This window comes from Malaclemys terrapin, chromosome 9, assembly GCF_027887155.1.
Source record: "Malaclemys terrapin pileata isolate rMalTer1 chromosome 9, rMalTer1.hap1, whole genome shotgun sequence".
NCBI classification, from domain to species: domain Eukaryota; kingdom Metazoa; phylum Chordata; order Testudines; family Emydidae; genus Malaclemys; species Malaclemys terrapin.
Genome location: NC_071513.1, coordinates 95,823,294 through 95,844,462, shown reverse-complemented (window position 1 = coordinate 95,844,462; position 21,169 = coordinate 95,823,294). Strand labels below are relative to the sequence as shown.

Sequence of the window (21,169 nt, the reverse complement as noted above, 5' to 3'; positions counted from 1 at the left end):
GTTGTCATCTTATTTTTTATTTAATTTTTGAAATTGTGATACCAGACAGTGTCCATAACAGTTGTCTGAGATGGACCTAAGTACTCTACACAGTTACATGCCTTTAGATGAATATAATGAATTGTTTTATTAGATTTACTTCTCAATCAACTGCTCTAAACATTTTTAGCAGTGTTTTTTGTGTACCCTTCATTTTAACCCATTGTGCCTTGTAACTTTGTTCAGGCTAAGCCATGTTAAAGACCAGAATGTGAATCTTTCAAATAAACTGAAGTTTGTGACTGAGAAGACATTAAGTTTAGAAGAAAAAGCTTTCAGGATGGAAGAAATACTAAAAGAAGAGGAGAAAATTGTTAAAGTAAAACCTTTTTGACAATATCTGCCACTGAGGATTAATGTAGACTTTACAGGTTGTGTTTGCGACAAGCATTTATGTATGGATTAAAATGGAATTTATTTATTAATTAATGTGGCCTGCATCCATTCCCCCTCAAACATTAAAATACGCAGAATTCAGTCAGATCAGTACTTGGATAGGAGATCCCTAGGGAAAGCCTTGGTGCTGTGCGTAGTGGTATGTGGATTTGATAGGTGGCATTCTTCCCTCTGAATTGGTACTGAATCAAGGCATGGTATTGAGGGGGCACTGTCAAGTGGAACTGCCATCTTTCAGATGAGATGTAACCTAGATCTTGACCACTTGTGGTTATTAAACATCCGATAGAATTTCTAGACAAAGGTCATTTAATCCCAGATTTGTGGCTAAATTTTAAGGAGCTATTAGTAGAAATGGGCAGAGAATATTAATTCCATTTCACGGAGGATTTTAAGATTTTGAAATCTGATTTTGTTCTGAGTCAGAATGAAAACCAAAAAGTTCACATTTCTACACAAAATGGAATAACCATTCTCTATCCACATCTACTGGGAGCCAGGGACTCTGGAAGCTCTGGGAGCTTGGGATGCTGAGGAACTGTGAGCCTGTATACTCTGGGAGTCTAGGATTTTCAGGTCCTTGGATCCCCATCAGCCTGGCAGATGAGCTTTCCTATATTTTATTTTAAAAAATAAATAAATAAAACACCAAACTCCCTGTTTCCCAATTTGTTAATAATTCTTTATAAATATGTTTAGCCTCTGACAGATCTGATATGAACCTTTGACATTTTACTTGATGATAGGGTATGGGAGGCTCTAAAGTTGTAAGATGACCTCATTACACAAGTGTCAGAACAGGTGTTCTCAAACAAGTGACAACAAAAACTAGAGTCATGAACACCATCACATACCGTATTTTGTTTCTGCCACTTATTTTTCCCAAACTGTGTCTTATTTTTCAAGCAGTAGCTGTGTGAAATGCTGCTCTCATGATAGGATTTGGGACTTATTTCATAAACTTTGCTGTTGGGTTATAAAGTTACTATGTACATTAAATTGCACGTTGAATATTAATACACAGTTTAGAGAAAATGAGCCGTAGCTATATACATAGATTTTAAAAAATAGGGTTTGCTATTAAAAAAGATTAAATAATGCAGAAAATCTGAAAACTAGCTGGAATTATATAACATTTCTGTAAATTGAAAACTGCATTTGCTTCCTCATAAATCTGTTACTAGGGTGGCTAAGCCATTAGCAGGGTTTCTTTACTTACATATGTGGCGGATAACCCAAGCTGACACTGAGCTTGGCAGCTCTACAGCCTCGGGGTAATATTTTAAATAAGATGAACTGTTCTTGAACAATGTCTGTAATGTATTAGTCAGAAGCATGCTTTCCATCAACATTAGGCATGCATGTCTATTCGCCACATCTATTAATTTACTGTGAAAAGATATTTACTGAGAACAATACAGACAAAATCCTATTCGTTGCTTGAGCTTCAGCTTCCTGATGTCTCCTGGACTCTGTAGCAAAGCAGTGTTGTGGGGACTGATTCTTATCTAATGCCCATATCTATTTTTGGGGACCTCTTTTTAAAAGAACGAAAATGTTTTTAAAATACATTTAAAAATACAAAAACTGCTTAAGACCTTAATGACTAAGGGCCAAATTCTGATCCTTTTTGAGTTGACAGTTTTGCCATTGTTTTCATTAGTTAAAAAAATTGGCCCTAACTGGACACATAGGTGGTCATAGAAATTAAAAATAAATATGTATTAAAAACAAATTTAAAAAAATAATTTCCTCTCTTAGGGCCTGATCCAAAAGCCATTTCCCATTGACTTAAGTGGGCTTTGGATCAAGTCCATACTTGCCCCCAAATTCCTGAGTTCAGGGTTCCATAATTCTCCTTCAACACTTATTCCAAAAATAAAACTTTCCCTTTCAACCTACCTGCCTTCAAGACATCTCTCAATGTTATTAACAACGGTGGGAGAAATGCAAAACTTTGAATTCAGGTCTTGGCATGTAGAAATCCTTTGTTGTTGTTTTTTAACAGTTAAGCATATTATTTTGTTAATGATTGAAAATCTTAGAGTTTTTGTATATATATATTTCTAATACATTTCAGGCCACATTAATGTTTTTTACCTGCCATAATTAGAGTTCAAGATTCTATCCCACTACAGTTGATGACATCTCTAACACCTAAAACAGAGCAAGGAGCTGAATTTCCTACATTGCTTCAGGTGTTAATGGTATCAACTAGTAGCATAGAAACCTCATCTTAGGTCCTGGCAGGTATGAAAAGAATGAAGTGATTTTAAAATGTATGAATATATTTTAAAACAAAACTATATTATATACACATATTCTGCTATACATTTTGATTGTTAAACAATCTTGAAAAAACATATTGTAAGTCATTTGTAAGAAATCAGTACAAAAAAGCAACCCTATTTTACAGGTGTATATTAGAAGGCAATGAGGGGTAAGACTGGAAAGAGGCAAGAATTTATAGTTTGCTGAAATGGGGAAGAGACTAAAAGAAACAAAAGTCTCTCGAAAGTGCACTCCAGTACTTTTGAAAGGACAAAACTTTAAGGACACATTTTTATCCTCCAAAATCAAAGACTTTTTAAACCAGCAAACAGTTTCTGAAACTTCTGATACTAAAATTTCATGCTTCCAATACCTCATATGTAGAATATTTTATATGTATCATTTTTTTCTATGAATGATAAAGACAAATGTGTGTTTCTGCAAGGCATTATCCAAAACTGACTTTTTGAGTGTTTAATGAGTAATTTATCATCAGGAAAAAGAAACACAAATGAACCAGTTGAAAGAACTCCATTTCAAGAAAACTCAGGAGTTACAGATACAGAGGGAGAAGGAGAAATCTATTATTGCAGAAATCGAGGGAACCCGAGCATCACTTAAAAACCTTAACAGTCGTTTACGCATACTTGATGCAGACACCTTAAAGCAACAGGAAATCATGTATAATCAGGTAAAAGTATTAACAAGCCCTCAATTTCATTTGTGATCGTTCTTTGGGACTAACATATGAATAGCTTGTTTGGGTTTTTTCTGTCTTTAACTGCTTAGAAAATGCAGTTTCTGAAATGATCAGTGCTTGTGATGAGTTTTGCAGTTCCATCTCCCCAGGTGCGTGAATGAAATTGAGTGTGTGTATGTGAATTATTTTTTGTATCTTCCGTTCTCCACTTTAATTTCCCAAATCAATTCTTCACTTTGACTCCTCTGAACTACTGATGCTTCGGGGTAAATTTTCGAAGTGATACAAGAGAGGTACATGCCCAAATCCTGTTATTTGCTAATGGGATTTATGTGCATATCTCCTATGCACTACTTTGAAAATTTGCCCCTTTATATCAATTTCCACTGGTGAGGCAAGATTGCAACACTGCTGTAAGCCTCCCTATAGCTGACTCCCTATCTGTGCAGTGTGTGCTTTGTTACACTTTTAGGAGATTACTTATGATCCATCATCACACACCAGTCATTTAAGAGTATTTTGTTAATGTTTCACATTAAAATGAGAAGGCTATAGGCCATATATTATTGTAAAATAACAATAGCTTAATTAGGCAACTGTCCTAAAGTCAAAATTTAGTTCCAATGTTTATATGCAATGATTTAGCATTATAGAAAGAGCTATAATTATTTATCTCAGTCTCTCAATTTATTTTTTAAATATAATTTTAACAGGATTTTTATATTCAGCAAGTGGAACGACGACTGTCACGGTTAAAAGGGGATGTTAATACAGATGAAAGGCAAGTTCTGGAAGCTAAAGTTGTCGAACTTACAAAGACCTTAGAAGAAAAGAAAGATGCATATAATCTTTTACATGCCCAGCACAAGAAACTTCAGGTAACTTACTTACAATATCATCTTTGCTGATATAAATTTTAGAAATCCTAACAAATTAGTTTAGGGAGATTTCTTCTTTATTCATTAATCTGGTACTAGGATGTGTGAACTTCATGTAAGTTACACAGATAACCTCACTTCACACTCCTCTGATGCTTTAAATCGACTTTATTTTCAAGCAATCGGAGCTAAAAATGAAGCTTTTCAAACTTTTCTTCAAAATAAAGCATCAGTAAGAGACTATTATTCTATGATAATATTGTGTTCCATTGACACTAGCTCTTATGTATTACAGTATAATTACATTGTTTTTGTCCAATTAGGATTAAAGTTTTTAATTGTTTAAAGGGAAAAATGTTCAAGTTCACAGGCCCAAAGGTTGACCCAGTTCTTGTACAAGCAACTTTTTTCTTGTTTTTAAAATGTTCCTCTAGGACAGTGGTTCCCAAACTTGTTCCGCCACTTGTGCAGGGAAAGCCCCTGGCGGGCCAGGTCGGTTTGTTTACCTGCCGCGTCCGCAGGTTCGGCTGATCGCGGCTTCCGGTGGCTGCGGTTCGCTGCTCCAGGCCAATGGGAGCCGCTGGAAGCGACGTGGGCCGAGGGACGTACTGGTCCTGGAGCAGTGAACCGCGGCCACTGGGAGCCGCAATCAGCTGAACCTGCGGATGCGGCAGGTAAACAAACCGGCCTGGCCCGCCAGGAGCTTTCCCTGAACAAGCGGCGGAACAAGTTTGGGAACCGTTGCTCTAGGAGATCTTATATATTACAAGTCACCCAATTTGCATATTCAAGTTACTTTACTTGCAAGCACAGTTACAGTGAAATGTATAAATGCACCTAAATTGTTTCGACATCAGCCCATCATGAGTTTGACACACCAATATTTGTGTTTTTTGTGTATACACGTATAACTTCTCCTCTCACCCCCAGGTTATCCCCCAAATTTTGGCCTTTATTTTGTTTCTTTTTAAACAATTTTCAAACTATGAAGACTTGCTCCTCTAAGTAAGTCTAATTTTAAATGCAGTATTGGAGCATATCATGAATAGTTGATTAACGAGAAGCTTAAGAGATAACTTGATCATGGTCTATAATTACCTATATACGGAGAAGATATTTGATGCTAGAGGGCTCTTTAGTCTAGTAGACAAAGATACAATAAGATCTAATGGCTGGAAGTTGAAGTCATCAAAGTTCAAACTGTAAATAAGATGCACATTTTGAACAACTAGTGTAATTAAACATTGAAATAGATGTCCAAGGGATGTGGGAAATTCTCCATCACTTGGGAGTCTTACCCAAAATTGGATGTCTTTATAAAAGATATGCTCTCTATCGTTCAACCATAAATTGCTGGGGGAGATACAGTGAAATTCTATGGCCTGGGTTATGTAGGAGGAAAGACTAGATGATCATAATGGTCCCTCCTGGCCTTAAAATCAATGACTGCATGAATATGAAAGTTGTGTATTGATGTTATAAAAGGGTTGCTTGCACCCCACTTAAAATATTTCAGTAGCACCATGGAAAAGAACCCATTGTGCTAGGCACTGTACAGACAATACAAAAATATAACAGAGAACATCCCTGTCCCAAAAAGTTTATAATCTGTAATTTTTAATTAATTGCTAGTATTTGGTGTAATCTGTTTCCAATGTAATGAACTAAAAGCTATTTATTTTCTAACAGAGCGATGTCCATTTTATCAAGAGAGCAATGGATAAGACAGGAGAAGAAATGACTGGTCTGATGATCAGAATAGATGAACTAAACCTTTTCAATGACAAATCAGATAAAGAGTTAAAAAAAGCCAAAGCTCTTAAGCAGGTATGATGATAGTTTGTGGCTTTTTACTAATGGAAAGTATGAGGTTTTTATTTTGTTTTGTTTTTTAAGAATAAACCATCTAAACACTCTTAATGAATAGTTCGGGGATTCTTTTCTACTTTCTTTTGTGCAGGGTCATCTCCTCCCAGAGGGAAACCCTCTGGAATTTCCTGGTCTTTCAGCCTCCCTGTAAGACCCAGATCTTCAAATGAAGGACAGTTTAATGGCTATTGTCCCATTAGTTGATAGTGTCTGGGGAGGGTGTAGAGGAACTGTAGCCTCTTATCACCTCAAGTCGTAGGGCTCCATTGGGAGTTCAGTTACCATTGATTAAGTCCCTTGCATTTATGAAGCAGTATCCATTTGGAGAATGCTTTGCTGCTAGAGACGTATTACTGATGTTTCTTTGAGAAATCATTAATCTGAAAGTAGCATTAATTACAGATAGAATATCCATGGAATTGGCAAGGGATAATGTTGTGAAGAGCAGATGAACCCCAATTGTTCCTTCTACCCAGTCTCCAAAGCCTTGTGGAGCCACAGCGCCAAGGTGACCCTACAGAGGGACTTACATGGAGAGGGAAAAGGAGGAGCTAATACTCTTTGGCTAGCATGCCCCAAACCCAGATGTTCACCCTCCAACTTTGAGACTGATGTTCTGGCTCACTAATTTAAATATCATGTAACAACAAGTAGGATGCACCAAGTACACATAATAATTGTTATCCCTTCCACTTTCATCCTTTTTGCAAAAATCTTTTGTTTTTCTTATGTTCTAAAGTCTGAAACTAAGACTTTTTTTGGGTTTGCTTTTTATTTCTCCCAAGCAAGGCTCATCAGCACAACCTTGGGAGTATGAGTTTGGTAATGTAGGCTCTGTATAAATCACAGCTATCCTTTTGTTTTATTTTGATTTCTTAATTAGAACCATTTTTGTAAAAGTCCTATTCTTCCTTTTGCTGTGAGACACAAGGGAGAGGTGCAAAACCACCTGAAGCACTTGAAAAGGTGCAGCGGGAGCTTTGCAACAAGCACTTCCCTATCCTTTTCCCTGTCCCCAAGAGAACTCTGGGTGGTCAAGGCTCTGCTGAGACTACAGCATAAAACAATAACCTAAGGCTCAGTTCTGGTTATTGTGATACAGAAATACTGTTTAAAGAGTGCTTTACAGGAAACTGGAATTTCTAAAAATGTGTCAGTTTAAAAATAAATCAAGTTGAAAAGCATACCTACCTTTTAATTTTGTATTATTTCTCTTTTTGGCATTTGATAGGATTTGATGATTGAAGATAATCTCTTAAAATTGGAATTGAAACGTCTTCGAGATACGCTGTACAACAAGGCAGAGCAAGTTCTCTCACTGGAAAAACGAAAGCTACAGTTAAATACAGCTATGGAAGAAAGAACTGAAGAAATTAAGGTTCACAAGGCAATGATTGAATCACAGATAAGATTTGTGGAGCAGGAACGGCAAAGTGTAAGGTAGTTATCATGCATTTTCAAAACATTACCTCCAATGTTCTTAACAGTAAATGGAAAATAGAAACACAATACATTAAGATGTTTTCCAAAATGTCTGGGTGAACTGTGGTCAGTTTACAATTTTCCTCTCTTAAACGTTTCAAAAATCAGCTAGTAGATTCTCTGTCTTTGAGTACAGCATTAATAAATTAATTTCTCAGACATCATTTTTTAAATCACTTTTATATAGTGTCTTTCATGTGGGATCTAAAAGTGTTTACAAAGGGAGGTAAATATTATCCTTATTTCCCAAACAGAAAGATTGAGGATTGTAAGTGACTTGCCCAAAGTCACACAGCTAGTCAGTAGAAGGGGTTGGGAATAGAGCCCAAGTCTCTTGATGCCAATCTCCTGCTTTAACCACTAGGCAAATATCTCTTTACTCTCTGCTATCCCCCATCCTATCCTGAACAAGAAATCATCATTTGTCCAATATGGAAATATGTCATCTGGTATTGTAAGGAATCTGTAATTGCATACCTACAGACATCCAGAATCTCTTTAAGCTCGAGTGGTAGAGGTCTGGGCTTTTGAAGGCAAAGATCCTATGTCTGACCCTCCACTGCTGCATTTGTTCATGATAGCTGGTGACTACATTGTCTGTATATTTAGAGCTAGTTATAATAGCTAGTTAGAACAGTCAAGTCATTTTTTATGAGAGGACCTACTCATCAGAAATAAAGTAGCAGAGAAAACTCTGGTCTTCACTGGTGACCCAGTAAGTGAACAACTCTTACAAGCATTCTGAGAATCTCCATTAACAGTCCCTTGTAGTAGAGCTTTTAATCTCCTGTAGACCAGAAATGGTACACATATACCAGTTAGTTGATTACACTGTGGTAAATGGATATTAGAAAGTTACAAGAAACCACAGACTTCTTTGTTGCCTTCATAATAAGAGAATTAATTCAAAATATTTGTTATCTTTATTTCTGACCTCCTAATATCGGTCTTGTAGCGAGTGGTTAAATCTAACTAGGAAGCTAACAAACACTCAACAGCTGAGTTGGCATGGTTTTATTCACCCTTCTGCAAACCACACCCCACGCAATAGGAAATTAGAGTGATTTAGTGTGACTAAAGCTTAACTCCTCACCCAGAGCGCAGACTGTATGTTTTTCCTTTGACAATTACGCAGCTAATTAGTACTTGCCTGTAATTTGATTTGGGGTTGTTGCCTGCTGTTGCTTATTCTCATTTAGCAGTAGCAATATTAAGAAATGATCAGCAGGGGGCATCTTGTGCAGCTGTAGGACTTAAATGCCAAAGCTTTAAAATTTGGGGCTTGGGGGAGGTATATTACAGAGTTCCCTGTGATGCGAAGGATCTGAAATTTGTCCACTTTAAGCAGTAGTGTGAGAGAAGTTGTGGGGGTGGGACGAGGACCAGATGTCTGGGGTTGGGGAGGACTGGGAACAAATAAGCCTACCTGACAGCAGTAGCAGTACTGCTTTCATAGCTGGCTCCTGTGTATGTTCAAACTACTGTGGTAGCAGCAAGTGTAGCTATAATAGAAGAAATAGCCTAAAAAATGGTACAAGACAGAAACCTATATTTTCTTAAACATCTCAATCAATGTGTGTTCACTTTCTTCCATCAATCAGTGCTGAATTTCAAGACCGTCTAAGTAAAATTGAAAAACTAAGGTGCAGATATGAAATTCTTACCATCGTCATGATGCCTCCTGAAGGAGAAGAGGAGAAAACTCAGACGTACTATGTCATTAAGGTAGTTGAGTTACTTTACTGCTGGAATGCTTTTAATCAACTAAAAACTTTTCCATTATCATCATAAGTATTGGTTTAAACTATAGCTTCCCCTATTCTACTCCAGTTTCAACTCCCTCATCTCCAAGACAAACACCTTGACCTCCCACCTGTTGCCCCTGTTGGAGAAAGGTCTTAGGCTGCATTCTTTCCTGATGTCTTGGGGCGATGACTCTTTGCTCTTTACCCCTATTCCCAGAGTGCAGGATCTTCTAACCAGTCTGCTCTTCTGAATGGCATGTGGAATATCAGGACCTTGGCCCAAAATGCCTTGCAGGACATCCTGCAGTTTACTCTCATGCTTTCCGTTATACTCAAATTGGAATAGGATTTAAACAAAATAATTATGGTACAGATTTCAGCTGACTACTACTTCAGAGCTAGATTTCAGTAAAACTCTAGTTTAGGCCCCAGTCCTGCAAGCTGCTCTACGTGGATGAAACCTGGTGCTCACACAGTGCACCACTGATTTAATTTTTATTTGTTTCAAAAATTTGAAATGAACTTACCTGTCTGGTCAATCTGTTTTATAGGTCACAGCAGATATTATAGCCACTCTATTGAAATCCCCATCCAAAAGGAAAGGAGTAATCATAGTGTTCTCTTTTAGTCTTAAATTTGTATAATCCAAGAACAACGTTATAGTTAGAGTGTTTTGGACAACTTATCTCACCATATGGTTTTCAAACCTAGAAGAAGCAGAACTTTCTGGCTACTTAGTAGCTAAGGCGTCTACTGTGAACACACATGTGAACCCCTGTGCCCACATAGAACCCCAGGGAAATCAGCTCTGCATAGGTGCTCATGACAAGATCAGGCTCGAAGATTAATTTCTTGTAAGAGTATAGAAAAAGATTTTGTTCTTAACTACTTAACATCAAGTATTCTTCTGTTATTGTCATGATATTATTAGTATGTTTCAGTAAGACCCATGCAGCCCAGAGACAGCCATCACAATATGTCTGTTTGATTATTTCTCTCTTAGATCTCTGTTTTTATTTTTAGGCTGCCCAGGAAAAGGAGGACCTTCAGCGTGAAGGTGATGACTTGGACGCAAAGATCCGCAAAGCTGAAAAAGAAGTCATAGCCCTGCAAAATACCATGCATGTGCTTAATAACTGCAACAGCAATTACCGGAACTCTTTTAAAACAGTGACAGAGACAAGTATGTAAAATGAACATTGTTATTACTTATGTGTTAGAGATTAAAGCATAAACCAGGGACACTGGAGCGAAGCAATGATACTAAAGGGCTGTATACTGAATAAATTAGCTACAGAACACACTGATAGTAGCAGAAGAAAAAATAATTTTGAATGTTGCTATCAGTTCACCAGGGCAGAGTAGGTACTGGAAAAAGATGCTATAAAGTTCAAGTTTTTTATTTTTATGCAAATTCTTAAACCTAAGTCAGGGTTGTGAAAACTCTCGAGTACAGCAGAACCACAATAGGGAGGCATAACGTGTTATAGAGAGACTGCACAAAGTGCCTCCACTGAAAGCCCATTCATCAGTGATAGAAGGAATGGCCAGTAGGTCTGCAAGTACTTGAATCCAGGGGCAGCACAGCAAAGCACAGTGGTTGTGAGGCACTGGTGAAGGCAGGTCCCTTATCGACAGTATTGTTTGTTTCCTGTTTTCATTATAGGGCAGTGCTGTTATCTGATAAAAAGGTGAGTTGAGGATTGTGCCACTGTTTGTGTACTGCATAGACAACTTTAAACAAGTTGAATCCCCACTGTACAGTCTGTGGAATCCTATGGGACTTTATGTTGTTTGCCTTTTGTTGACAGCTCATTGCAAATTTACAGCTTTCACAATCAGTCTTCTTTGTTTAGTCTTATTTATGCATCATTATTATCAATGATATCAAGAACGGTGTGAAGACAGGGCTTGTTATTTAACTTTTGCGCCCTCTGCTGGCTTTACAGCAGTGGATCTTAAATCCTTATCCTTGATAAACCAGTCACTTTTCCCCTTGTTTTTAGGTGACTAGTTTGTGGAGTATTTAATTAAAAAAAAAAATTTTTTTTTGAGGATATTCCCTGTAATTTTATAATCCATTAAAAGCAGGTACGGGGGTGGGCACTTTAGGACACAGACTTCCTGTAAAGACGTCCTTTTTGGTTGTTCTTTTAACATTTCATGTATACATTTTATAGTACATCAAATATAGTACAGTGTTTATTTTTTAGTTCTATAGTTGAGTAACAAAATTATAAGTCTCCTAAAATACCTGTGGTAATAATTCTGCTGGAAAGTCCTGGAGGCTTCTCAGAAGCACCGTAGATAACATTAGAATGTTTAAGGCTCCCCCTTGCCCTGGTAGATGCTTTAATCAATGACCTAAATAATCAAACAGAGATTAAAGTGTTTCATAGGGTGCTTCAACCTTGTATTACCAACTATACTTCTTTTCTTTTGATTTACAAATACATCTATTGTTCAGCAATTGATCATTGCAACATCAGGCAGGTGAGTTGCTAAATGTACTGCCCAGTTTAGTATAATGCACAGTTGCAGATCCTCAAGGTCGCCTGGCAGAAGACTTCCGTTACCCTAGATATGGCATAAATGATGTCTCTGTGTATTGTACTTGAATACATTTTGGTGCACTTATTTTAAAATACAGCAATAGTCTGTCTTTGGGATGAAAATCGAATGTCCTAAACATGTTAGTATGCACACCTTGTACAATGTTTAAACTCTAACTCAGAGTGTTTGATATTGTAGGTGAGGAGTACAAAGAAAAGCTGCAATTAGAAGAAGAGAAAAGAGCTGCTGATGAAAAATACAGATACAAACGAAGACAGATCAAGGAGCTTCAAGAAGACCTTCAGGTAATGGGCACATGAGATTGCCATTTGTATAGGTGAAGCCATAGTTTTCCTTAGCGTAGGAAATGTTTTCCCCCTCATGGATTAAGAAGCATTCTGGGAATATTTTTTCCTCACTCTCCTTTGTGAATTTTCTGCAACCCCTTTCCTATTGCTCATGGACAATAGATAAACTTTTCAAAAGTGTCAAACTCATAGAAGAGCCCAAGTCCCATTTTCAAAATGACATAGGCACTTACAAACTTAGGTGTCATTGATTTTTCAAAACAACTTAAGCTCTAAAATCACTTAGGTACCTCTGAAAATTTTACCCAGTATTGGTCATTCTGACTACATATGAAGTCTACATATATGTAAACTACACATAGTGATTTATGTAGTTATTCATCCGTTGTCTGGCCACCCTGGAAGAAAGTCAGGTAGCAATTGGTGTGGTTTAATTAGGCTGCAACTTTATTCACTTAAAATATCTGGGAGTACCTGGCAGTAGATGGTATAGTGAAGGTCAACCTTTCCTTATTCATTTCCATGTAATCCCCAACCTAGTCCCAGCCATCCAGTTGCTGGGACCCCACAACCCTTCCCTTATGTGAGATAAAAAGGAGCTGTAAAAGGAGGGGGCTGGCTCCCTGGTGTATGTGATGTAGGCACTCCAAACTCCACTTCCTCAGCTCCCTTAACAGATGCTTTCTTTCAAATCCTTTTCAGGTCCATTTTATCCGACAACCATATTCCTTCCATAATGAGTACCCGCACTGGACATCTCCCATGAGTTTTTTGTACTAAATTATGCTATTATAACCTATCTCCCCTGCCCTACCCCACCAGTTCCCAGACCTGTTGCAGGGAAAACGAATGCCTTCTGCACTGGACATCTGCCACAAAGAGGTGCCAGCAATTTAGTTTGGCTGCTTCCCATTTCCCAATGCATTCTCACATATTTACAGTCCTTCGTTAATGTTGAACAAAAATATGTCCTCACCCCACCCCCCCTTACCTCTTCCCGAATTGTTTACTAGCATGAACAATAATTGCACATGGTGCCTACTCCCAGGCCATCAGCTGGTCCCACAGCACACTCCACCTTCCATGCTGGCTCAGAATCTAGGCACAGCTGTGAACCTCCAGATGACTGGAAAGCCTGCTTATGTGCCCAGTATACAGTACTGTACCCACAGATACACAGCATTAGTCACTTGGCCCATTTGCTTGGTTCTGAAACTGGAAACAGGAAAATTAGCTCTGATTCCCTACGTGGGGTCTTATGTACATCTTGTATGCATTTGAGTGCCACTGCCTAATTACCTGAATTGCTGTGGCCTCCTACCCCTAGTTAAGCCGCAGATGTTGTGATTTCAATCCAGAATAAGTAGGAACACACTTCATGTTCCGGGAGTTCCCACTTTGTGAGCCCCCTTCTGAAAACTGTAACAAATTGGTATGTTGTGAGGGGCCTGCCATCTCCATGACTGAGTCCTTAATGCGCGTGCTGGGCAAATCCTAATCTTAACCACCCTCCTATAGCATTATGGACTCCCCTTGCCCCCAGTCTATTTTTGAGATTCTCAGGGTCAAGAGGACAGATCACTCCTCCACGCCAAAGCTCTTCACAAAGTATCCGTCACTGACCCAGTCACTAGTTTACTGACCCTAAAAGCTCAAAAAAAAAAAAATTTGAAATATGAAATTGCTCAAAATTGTTAAACCTGTGCTCTTACACCTTAAATGTTTGCAGCACTGCTGATATTTGTACCACCTCAAGAGTAGGGATGTAAAAGGTTAAATGGTTAACCAGTAAGCATGAGGCTTACCATAAACCAGACCTTAACCATTTACCCTGGCAGCTGGCCAGCTATGCCAGGCCAGAGCCATGTTGGGCTGGCAGGCCAAAAGGATCCTAGCCCAAGCCGCCTGGCTGAAGCAGCCCCGGCCGCAGTAGGCTTAGCCCCACCAGGCCCTCAGCCCTGGCCGCCCCGCCTGAGCGATCTCGGTTAACTGATATAATTTTAATTGTTTAACTGGTTAACTTTTTTAACTGATATTTACATCTCTACTCGAGAGCCCTCATATGCCAAAAGCAACAGAGGGTCCTGTGGCACCTTTGAGACTAACAGAAGTACTGGGAGCATAAGCTTTCGTGGGTAAGAACCTCACTTCTTCAGATGCAAGTGAGGTTCTTACCCACGAAAGCTTATGCTCCCAGTACTTCTGTTAGTCTCAAAGGTGCCACAGGACCCTCTGTTGCTTTTTACAGATTCAGACTAACACGGCTACCCCTCTGATACTCATATGCCAAGGTTCCAGACTAGCTGTGCTGTCCTGTTGTGCTGTCTCCCACCCTTAAATCACAAGTGTTCCCACGCTGTGGGGCATGAGAGTACAACCAACACCCACTGACTACTATGCAGTATGGAGAAGCCCAGGAAACCTCCCCTTCCATCCCCCCGTTCCTGCAAGGGCCCAACCAATCACTATGGCATGGTATAGGAAGCAGTCAACCCTGCCCTGCCCCTACAAAGAGCCATTTCTTTTTCCTCTTCTGGCTCAGGCTGTTGCTGCTGGTGGGAGTTACCCCTCCTCCCACACCCATTCCCACACATGAATGGGAGAGAGAGACTTCAGCTAGGTCTGCGACCCCTGGTCCCTTAAGGGGGTCACTAACCCACCCCCTGACAAGAGGGAAACACATGGCTTTGGGTTGCTGCTTTTGCCCCTTCTGACTCATCCTCATAGGGACCCATTGGTCACTGAGGCTCCTGGAGATCTCCAGTGCCATTTGGTGGAGCCCTGCAGTCCCATGTAAGTAGGAGGCAGAGAAGCTTGCTGCAGTTACAGCAGCTGCTGCTGGGTGATTGATGAAAGCCTGGTGTCCCCTCATTATTGCTCAAGGGTGTTTCTCCTTTCTCCCCTGCCTCCAAGACCCTGGCTTGCACCTCCTTCACCACACTGCCTGGGAGTATGCTATCTGCACTCTTCCCCTTTGTGGTTTGGGGCATCTTTGCTTCCAAGCCATGTCGACTAAAGGCTCCCATCTGAGGCTCCATGGGCTATAAATACCCCACCCCTTCCAGTCAGCAGGAAGGGCAATACCTCCCATACCCACACCTGGTCCAGCTGCTTCCTGCTCTTCCCTGTAAGCTTTCTCCCCACTTATCCCTCTGCCCCATTATAGGGGAGCCCTTAAAAAGAGACAATAACCTCCTTTCTTCCAACCAGCTGGACAAGGACTCCATCCTTTTGAGCTTGCGTTAAGCATGTTATGTACAGTTGATTAACACATCATACAAGTAAGACAACTGATGGTAGGGGTTGTCTGATCATAGTTCTAACACATTTTAAAGATGGAGGCTCGGCTAGTTAGAAGTTCAGATTTTTAAAATTGACAGTCAATGGGATTTTGACGCCTAAATCAGGTATCAAAACACAGAGGTGAAACCCTTAAACACCTTGAAAAATCTGGGCCACAAGCAACAAGAGTAAAAAATTCTGAGTTGTGATCAAAGCCTAATACAAAATGTTAAGTGCAATAAACTATTGAAAAGGTATTAATCACTGTATATACTGCTTAACATTCACATACTTTTAAAACTAATAATATTGTTCTTTGATGTTCAGGTTTGATCTGTACTTATTCTTTCAGAGTATGGAAAACACTTTAGACATCATGATAAAAGAGGAGGCTGTCTACCAAGAAAAAACAAATCAGAAGCAAGCTCAGGTTTTGCAGCTGAACAAAGAAATAGATCAACAGAAGCCGAAGTTAGAAAGAGTCATGACACAGGTTGGTTTAATAAATAAGTGACAACTCGTATTTTATTGGCTTTTATTGAGTTATAGTTGGAGTATAGTAAAAATGCAACATAAACTTAAAATTTAAGTCTGTTACTAACAGTGTTTGGCCTTTCATAAAAGGTATTTAAACTTTCACAATATTCAACTTTGTTAAATTGCATTTACCTGTTACTTTATGCCAAAAGTGTTCCAGACTATCCAAAGAAGTTCGATCATTAAAGAAAAGTAAAACGAAAACGCAGGAGGAAGAAGACATTGACCTCCGTGAGCTGAAAGACTACAGCAGAACCATTGACAAATTGTTGGTTGATGTATTAGAAGCAAACCCTGATTTAACTCTACCCTTTCAAACATACTTCCAACAGGTAGCATCTCTAATTGACTTTAACTGTTATTGAAAATGTTGACACTGTTATAGATAGTAAAGAACAATTAATGGATTACTTTAGTAATTCAAAGGCATTGTGCCACAATTTCATAAAATACAATATAGCCATTGTGAAACACGGGTCATGCTGTTAGCATTGAAAATAAGGGAATATACTGAAAGTAGCTGTTATCACATATGGTATCATAGAAATCGGTAGTGTATGTGTCATATATCCCACTTGCAAAGACCAATAGTAGATCTCTTTTCTCTTCTAGTCCTGTTTAGAACTTCCTACAGCTGCTTCCATAGGTAGTCATTACAGTTCTAGATCATCTTCTTCACAAAGCTCAGTGGCCTCTGTCAGGTGAGTGTTTAAAAAAAAGTGTTAATACTGTACACTATTATTGTACTCCCATGCCGATTTTTCCTTTTGTCCCTTCTTGTTCATCTCTGTTGGCTAGGAAAAGCTTCACTATAGATGTGTGGACAAGTCCTATGCCTCTGTCTAGTCTAGTCCATTTCACTTCAAATCAGGACAATAATTTCAGACTTCCTTGGTAGCAGTGCTCTGAAATTGCTTATCATTCATTTTTCCCCACTCTTCCCCTTCCTACTTTGCTCTTTCATTGGAGCACAGTTCACTTTTAGATGATTTTCAAATTGATTGAGGACCCAGCTCTCCTCCTTACAGCTGGGATTTTTTTGCACTTGCAGTCTTCTGGACTATTAGTCTTAAACTCAGTTCCCTTTCCCATTACATATAAAGATTTTTTTATTTTAAAAAAGCTTGTTCTGGTGGCTGATTAACAAACCAAAGTACCTTCTCTTCTGTTACAAAGGAAATATACTCTACCTGCGATGTTACAAATATTGTGGCTTGAGTGAAGTCTTCAGCTGTGACCAGACAAATTTCTTCTAGGTGTCTTTGGTCAGTAGTACAAGATCCTAGATGAGGATTTCTAGAGTATCAGAAAAAAGAACAGGAGTACTTGTGGCACCTTAGAGATTAACACATTTATTTGAGCATAAGCTTTCGTGGGCTAAAACCCACTTCATCGGATGTATGAAGTGGAAAATAAATTTGTTAGTCTCTAAGGTGCCACAAGTAGTCCTTGTTCTTTTTCCTGATACAGACTAACATTGCTACCGCTCTGAAGCCTGTCACCATGTAGAGTATCGGGGCAAACATTAAACATCTTGCCCACATAGTTTGTAGAAGCTAGTTCCTTCCTCGCTCAGTTTCTCCCTCCCCCCCGATCACTGTTACTGGGAATCAGACTCCAGCCTTTTAAGATCATAAATGCATATGCTACTAACACACTGTAAGATGAGATGCATTAGTCTTACAAAGTGCTCAGGTGATCACTTAACTTGTACTATCACCGACACTCTTTTCCCTTCTTAATCAAGAGGGTTTTGTCGACATTCTAACTTTACGATAACTTTGTTTTGCCTTTTTAGATCAACCAGGAGCACCATGGGTTCAGCTTCTGGCCAAGCATCCCCACTTAAAATTATAGATCTGAGTTTATCGTTCAGTTCGCCAGCAGCAACAGCGAGTGCTGGTTCACGGCCTGCCAGTGCAGCTAGCAGCTCCAGTAGCCTTCAGAGCAGAAAGAGCCTGAAATAATATTTTGAACTCCACTACAGCTGACTCACATCACACTAGTGCTGCTGAATTGGTAAAATTGCTTTAATGCACATTTCCTTATTTAGAAAGATCTTCTGTTTGTTAGAAACATTTACTAGACTGAAGTACATATTTTAATTTAGTGGCTAGGAAAATGTATGTAGTACACAAGCAATGCGTCAAATGATCAAATTGGCAGAAAGACTGTTTAACAAATAAAACTTTAAATGAAATTGTGTCTAACTTGTTTCTTAATTCCTGCTGTTATGCCTAAAGGACTTCTGGGAAATCCTCAAAATGTCAGTGATTCAAATTCTTAGTTGGCACAAGATCAGTATATATTTCTAGGGACACATAACTAGGGTCTTCCTATTTTCCCTCTAACACAGGGGTTGGCAACGTTCAGCACCCTGGCGGGCCGGGCCAGTTTTATTTACCTGCTGATGGGGCAGGTTTGGCCGATCGCGGCCCCCACTGGCCGCGGTTCGCCGTCCCGGGCCAATGGGGGCGGCGAGAAGCGGCACGGGCGAGGGATGTGCTGGCCGCGGCTTCTCACCGCCCCCAGTGGCCCGGGCTGGTGAACCGTGGCCAGTGGGGGCCGCAATCGGCCGAACCTGCCGCGTATGCAGGTAAATAAAACTGGCCCGGCCCGCCAGCGTGCTTACCCTGGCGAGCCACGTGCTGAACGTTGCCGACCCCTGCTCTAACGCATCACTGATTATATTGTGTGTAAACACCCTCTATAATGTTGATTTACAATCATGTCATTGTCAAAGAAAACAGTCTTCAAGTAAGCATTATAGCTTAATGTTAGATAATTACAAGTAGACTAGATTTCTTCTTTCAAAATTTGGGGGGGGGGGGGGAGGAGGGGGAGAAATAAGTTTGTAAATAAAGCCAAGTTTCAAACCTTCCACTATTTCATTAAATAGAATCTGTCACACAACGATTGGGTTATATTTGAAACTTTGTTAAACCTCTGGAATAAGTTATACCATTTTTCTTCCTCCTAATGCCACTATAATCATGACAAACAAGGTGGGTGAGGTACGGTAACTCCTCACTTGAAGTTGTTCCGGTTAACATTGTTTTGTTGCTGATCAGAGATCATGCTCATTTAAAGTTGCGGAATACTCCCTTATAACATTGTTTGGCAGCTGCCTGCTTTGTCCACTGCTTGCAGAAAGAGCAGCGGGTTGGAGCTTGGAACCAGGGTGGACCGGCAGACCCCCCCCCATCAGCTTCCCGCTCCCCGTGCGGCAGCCACCCAGCAGGCTAGCAGTTGCCGGCAGTTCATCTGTCCCTCCCCCCTCTGCCATGTGCTGCTCTTGCCCTCTGCCTTGGAGCTGCTCCCAGGAGCCTCCTGCTTGCTTGGGGGGAGGGGGCTTAATGTCAGGGTGTTCTCCTGCCCCCCACTTACTCCATCTCCATAGAGCGCGAGCAGGACACGATAGGACTCAGCACAGAGGGAGATTGCTGGCAGCAGCTGCTGTCTCAACTTGCTGATCTTCTTAAAAAGGCAATGTACTTAGATTGGGGTCAGCGTACTTAAAGGGGCAATGCGCATCTCTCTCACACAGGGTGTGTGTGTCTCTGTCTCCCATCCCTCCATTTGTGCTGTCTTGTAGAGTGAGGCTATGTTAACAATATGTTAACCCTTGAGGGCTCAGCTGAATACTAGTTCATCATTTAGCAGTAAGGTATTCACTGGGAAATATTCCCTCCCTCTGACTTCACCACCTCAACCAAGCTCCACAATCATCATTGCTGTGTACAGTATTAAATTGTTTAAAACTGATATGTTTGTGTTATATATAATAAAAAAAATCTTTTGTCTGGTGAAAAATTTCCCTGGAACCTAGGCGCCACCCCCTGCCCGCCCCCCCATTAATTCTTATAGGGAAATTGGATTCACTTGAAGTCACATTTTTCAGGAACATAACTAAGCGAGGAGTTACTATATCTTTTATTGGACCCATTTCTGTTGGTGAGACACAAGCTTTTGAGCTTACAGAGGTGACCTAAAGTAGAGTTCTGTAGAAGCTCAAAATCTTGTGTCTCTCACCAACAGAAGTTGGTCCAATAAAAGATATTACCTCACCCACCTTGTCTAATAGCCTGGAACTAACCTGGCTATGACACTGCATACTATAATCATAAGACTATTAGCATGTTATGGGCCACAGCTCAGAATATCCATTCTTTATAGCCAAGTGCCTAACTTTAGCTTCTCACATTTTCCCAAAATGATGACACATTCTGTTCACTACCATTTATCTGTAGAACCATTTCCAAGGTTTCAGGGCTTTTTAAATTATGTCTAGCTACAGCAAGATTTATACTAGATGTTAATATGCTGACACTTTAGAGCAGTGTTGGACGTGTGCTTTTAAAAACAGAATGGCCAGGAAAAAAGCTTGAAGTTAAGCACCTGCCTCAGCCTTTAACAATGAATTCTTTTGTGCTGATGTCCTTGAGCTTGATTACCCATATACCTGCACAAAATGTGGTAGCTATGAGTCTGTAAAGGTAGACTTTTCACTGCCAAAGCTGCAGCAGGCAGGTGTGGCAGGACTTCCAAAGCTGAGACAAGGCAGTTATTTACTTTAAGAGCACCATTTCTCCATCTGTCACTCCTTTTCCACTCTGCCATGCCTATTAAATGCTGCAGCATTGGAGTTACAGAGTTGCTGTAGGACGAAAGGTACCAAGCTTCTTTGTTATAACTGAAGCGAATATGACTAATGACATTTCTATAGCAGAGTATAGCCCGAGCTTACAGAGTGTTGATCAGGTTTGCCTGGCCTCTGACATTCCATTTACAGAAAGGCAACAGGAAAAATACATTTCTAGTATCAGCAAAACAAGTTTGACAGGATAATCATTTACACTTTCATGCACTGAACCAGACTATTTGCAAATTTTTGAATGCAAAGATTTACAAATGAGTTTCAATATTCATAGTAAGAGTAACTTATGTTCTTCTTCGAGTGCTTTCTCATATCGATTCCAATAGGTGTGCACGCGCCAAGTGCATGATCGTCGGAAGATTTTTTACCCTAGCACTTCACACAGGAGTCGGGGGGGGTTTCCAATACTGGCTTGAGACAGGCCGAGCAAGGTTTGAAACCTGGAGACTTGG

At 39.9% G+C, this 21,169-nt stretch overlaps 1 protein-coding gene across 1 annotated transcript in view; it reads left to right on the top strand.

The window, feature by feature from the left end:
* CCDC39 (coiled-coil domain containing 39) overlaps positions 1 to 18,260 on the top strand; it is a 30,053-nt gene extending 11,793 nt beyond the window's left edge. The window contains exons 9-20 of the mRNA XM_054039185.1: positions 226 to 358; positions 3,203 to 3,397; positions 4,120 to 4,284; positions 5,974 to 6,111; positions 7,385 to 7,593; positions 9,237 to 9,360; positions 10,404 to 10,563; positions 12,132 to 12,238; positions 15,876 to 16,016; positions 16,213 to 16,392; positions 16,673 to 16,761; positions 17,859 to 18,260. Of these exons, the coding sequence (XP_053895160.1) occupies positions 226 to 358; positions 3,203 to 3,397; positions 4,120 to 4,284; positions 5,974 to 6,111; positions 7,385 to 7,593; positions 9,237 to 9,360; positions 10,404 to 10,563; positions 12,132 to 12,238; positions 15,876 to 16,016; positions 16,213 to 16,392; positions 16,673 to 16,761; positions 17,859 to 18,027 (1,810 nt within the window). The 3' untranslated portion in view covers positions 18,028 to 18,260. The remainder of the gene's footprint in view (positions 1 to 225; positions 359 to 3,202; positions 3,398 to 4,119; positions 4,285 to 5,973; positions 6,112 to 7,384; positions 7,594 to 9,236; positions 9,361 to 10,403; positions 10,564 to 12,131; positions 12,239 to 15,875; positions 16,017 to 16,212; positions 16,393 to 16,672; positions 16,762 to 17,858) is intronic.
* The last annotated feature ends 2,909 nt before the right edge of the window (positions 18,261 to 21,169 follow it).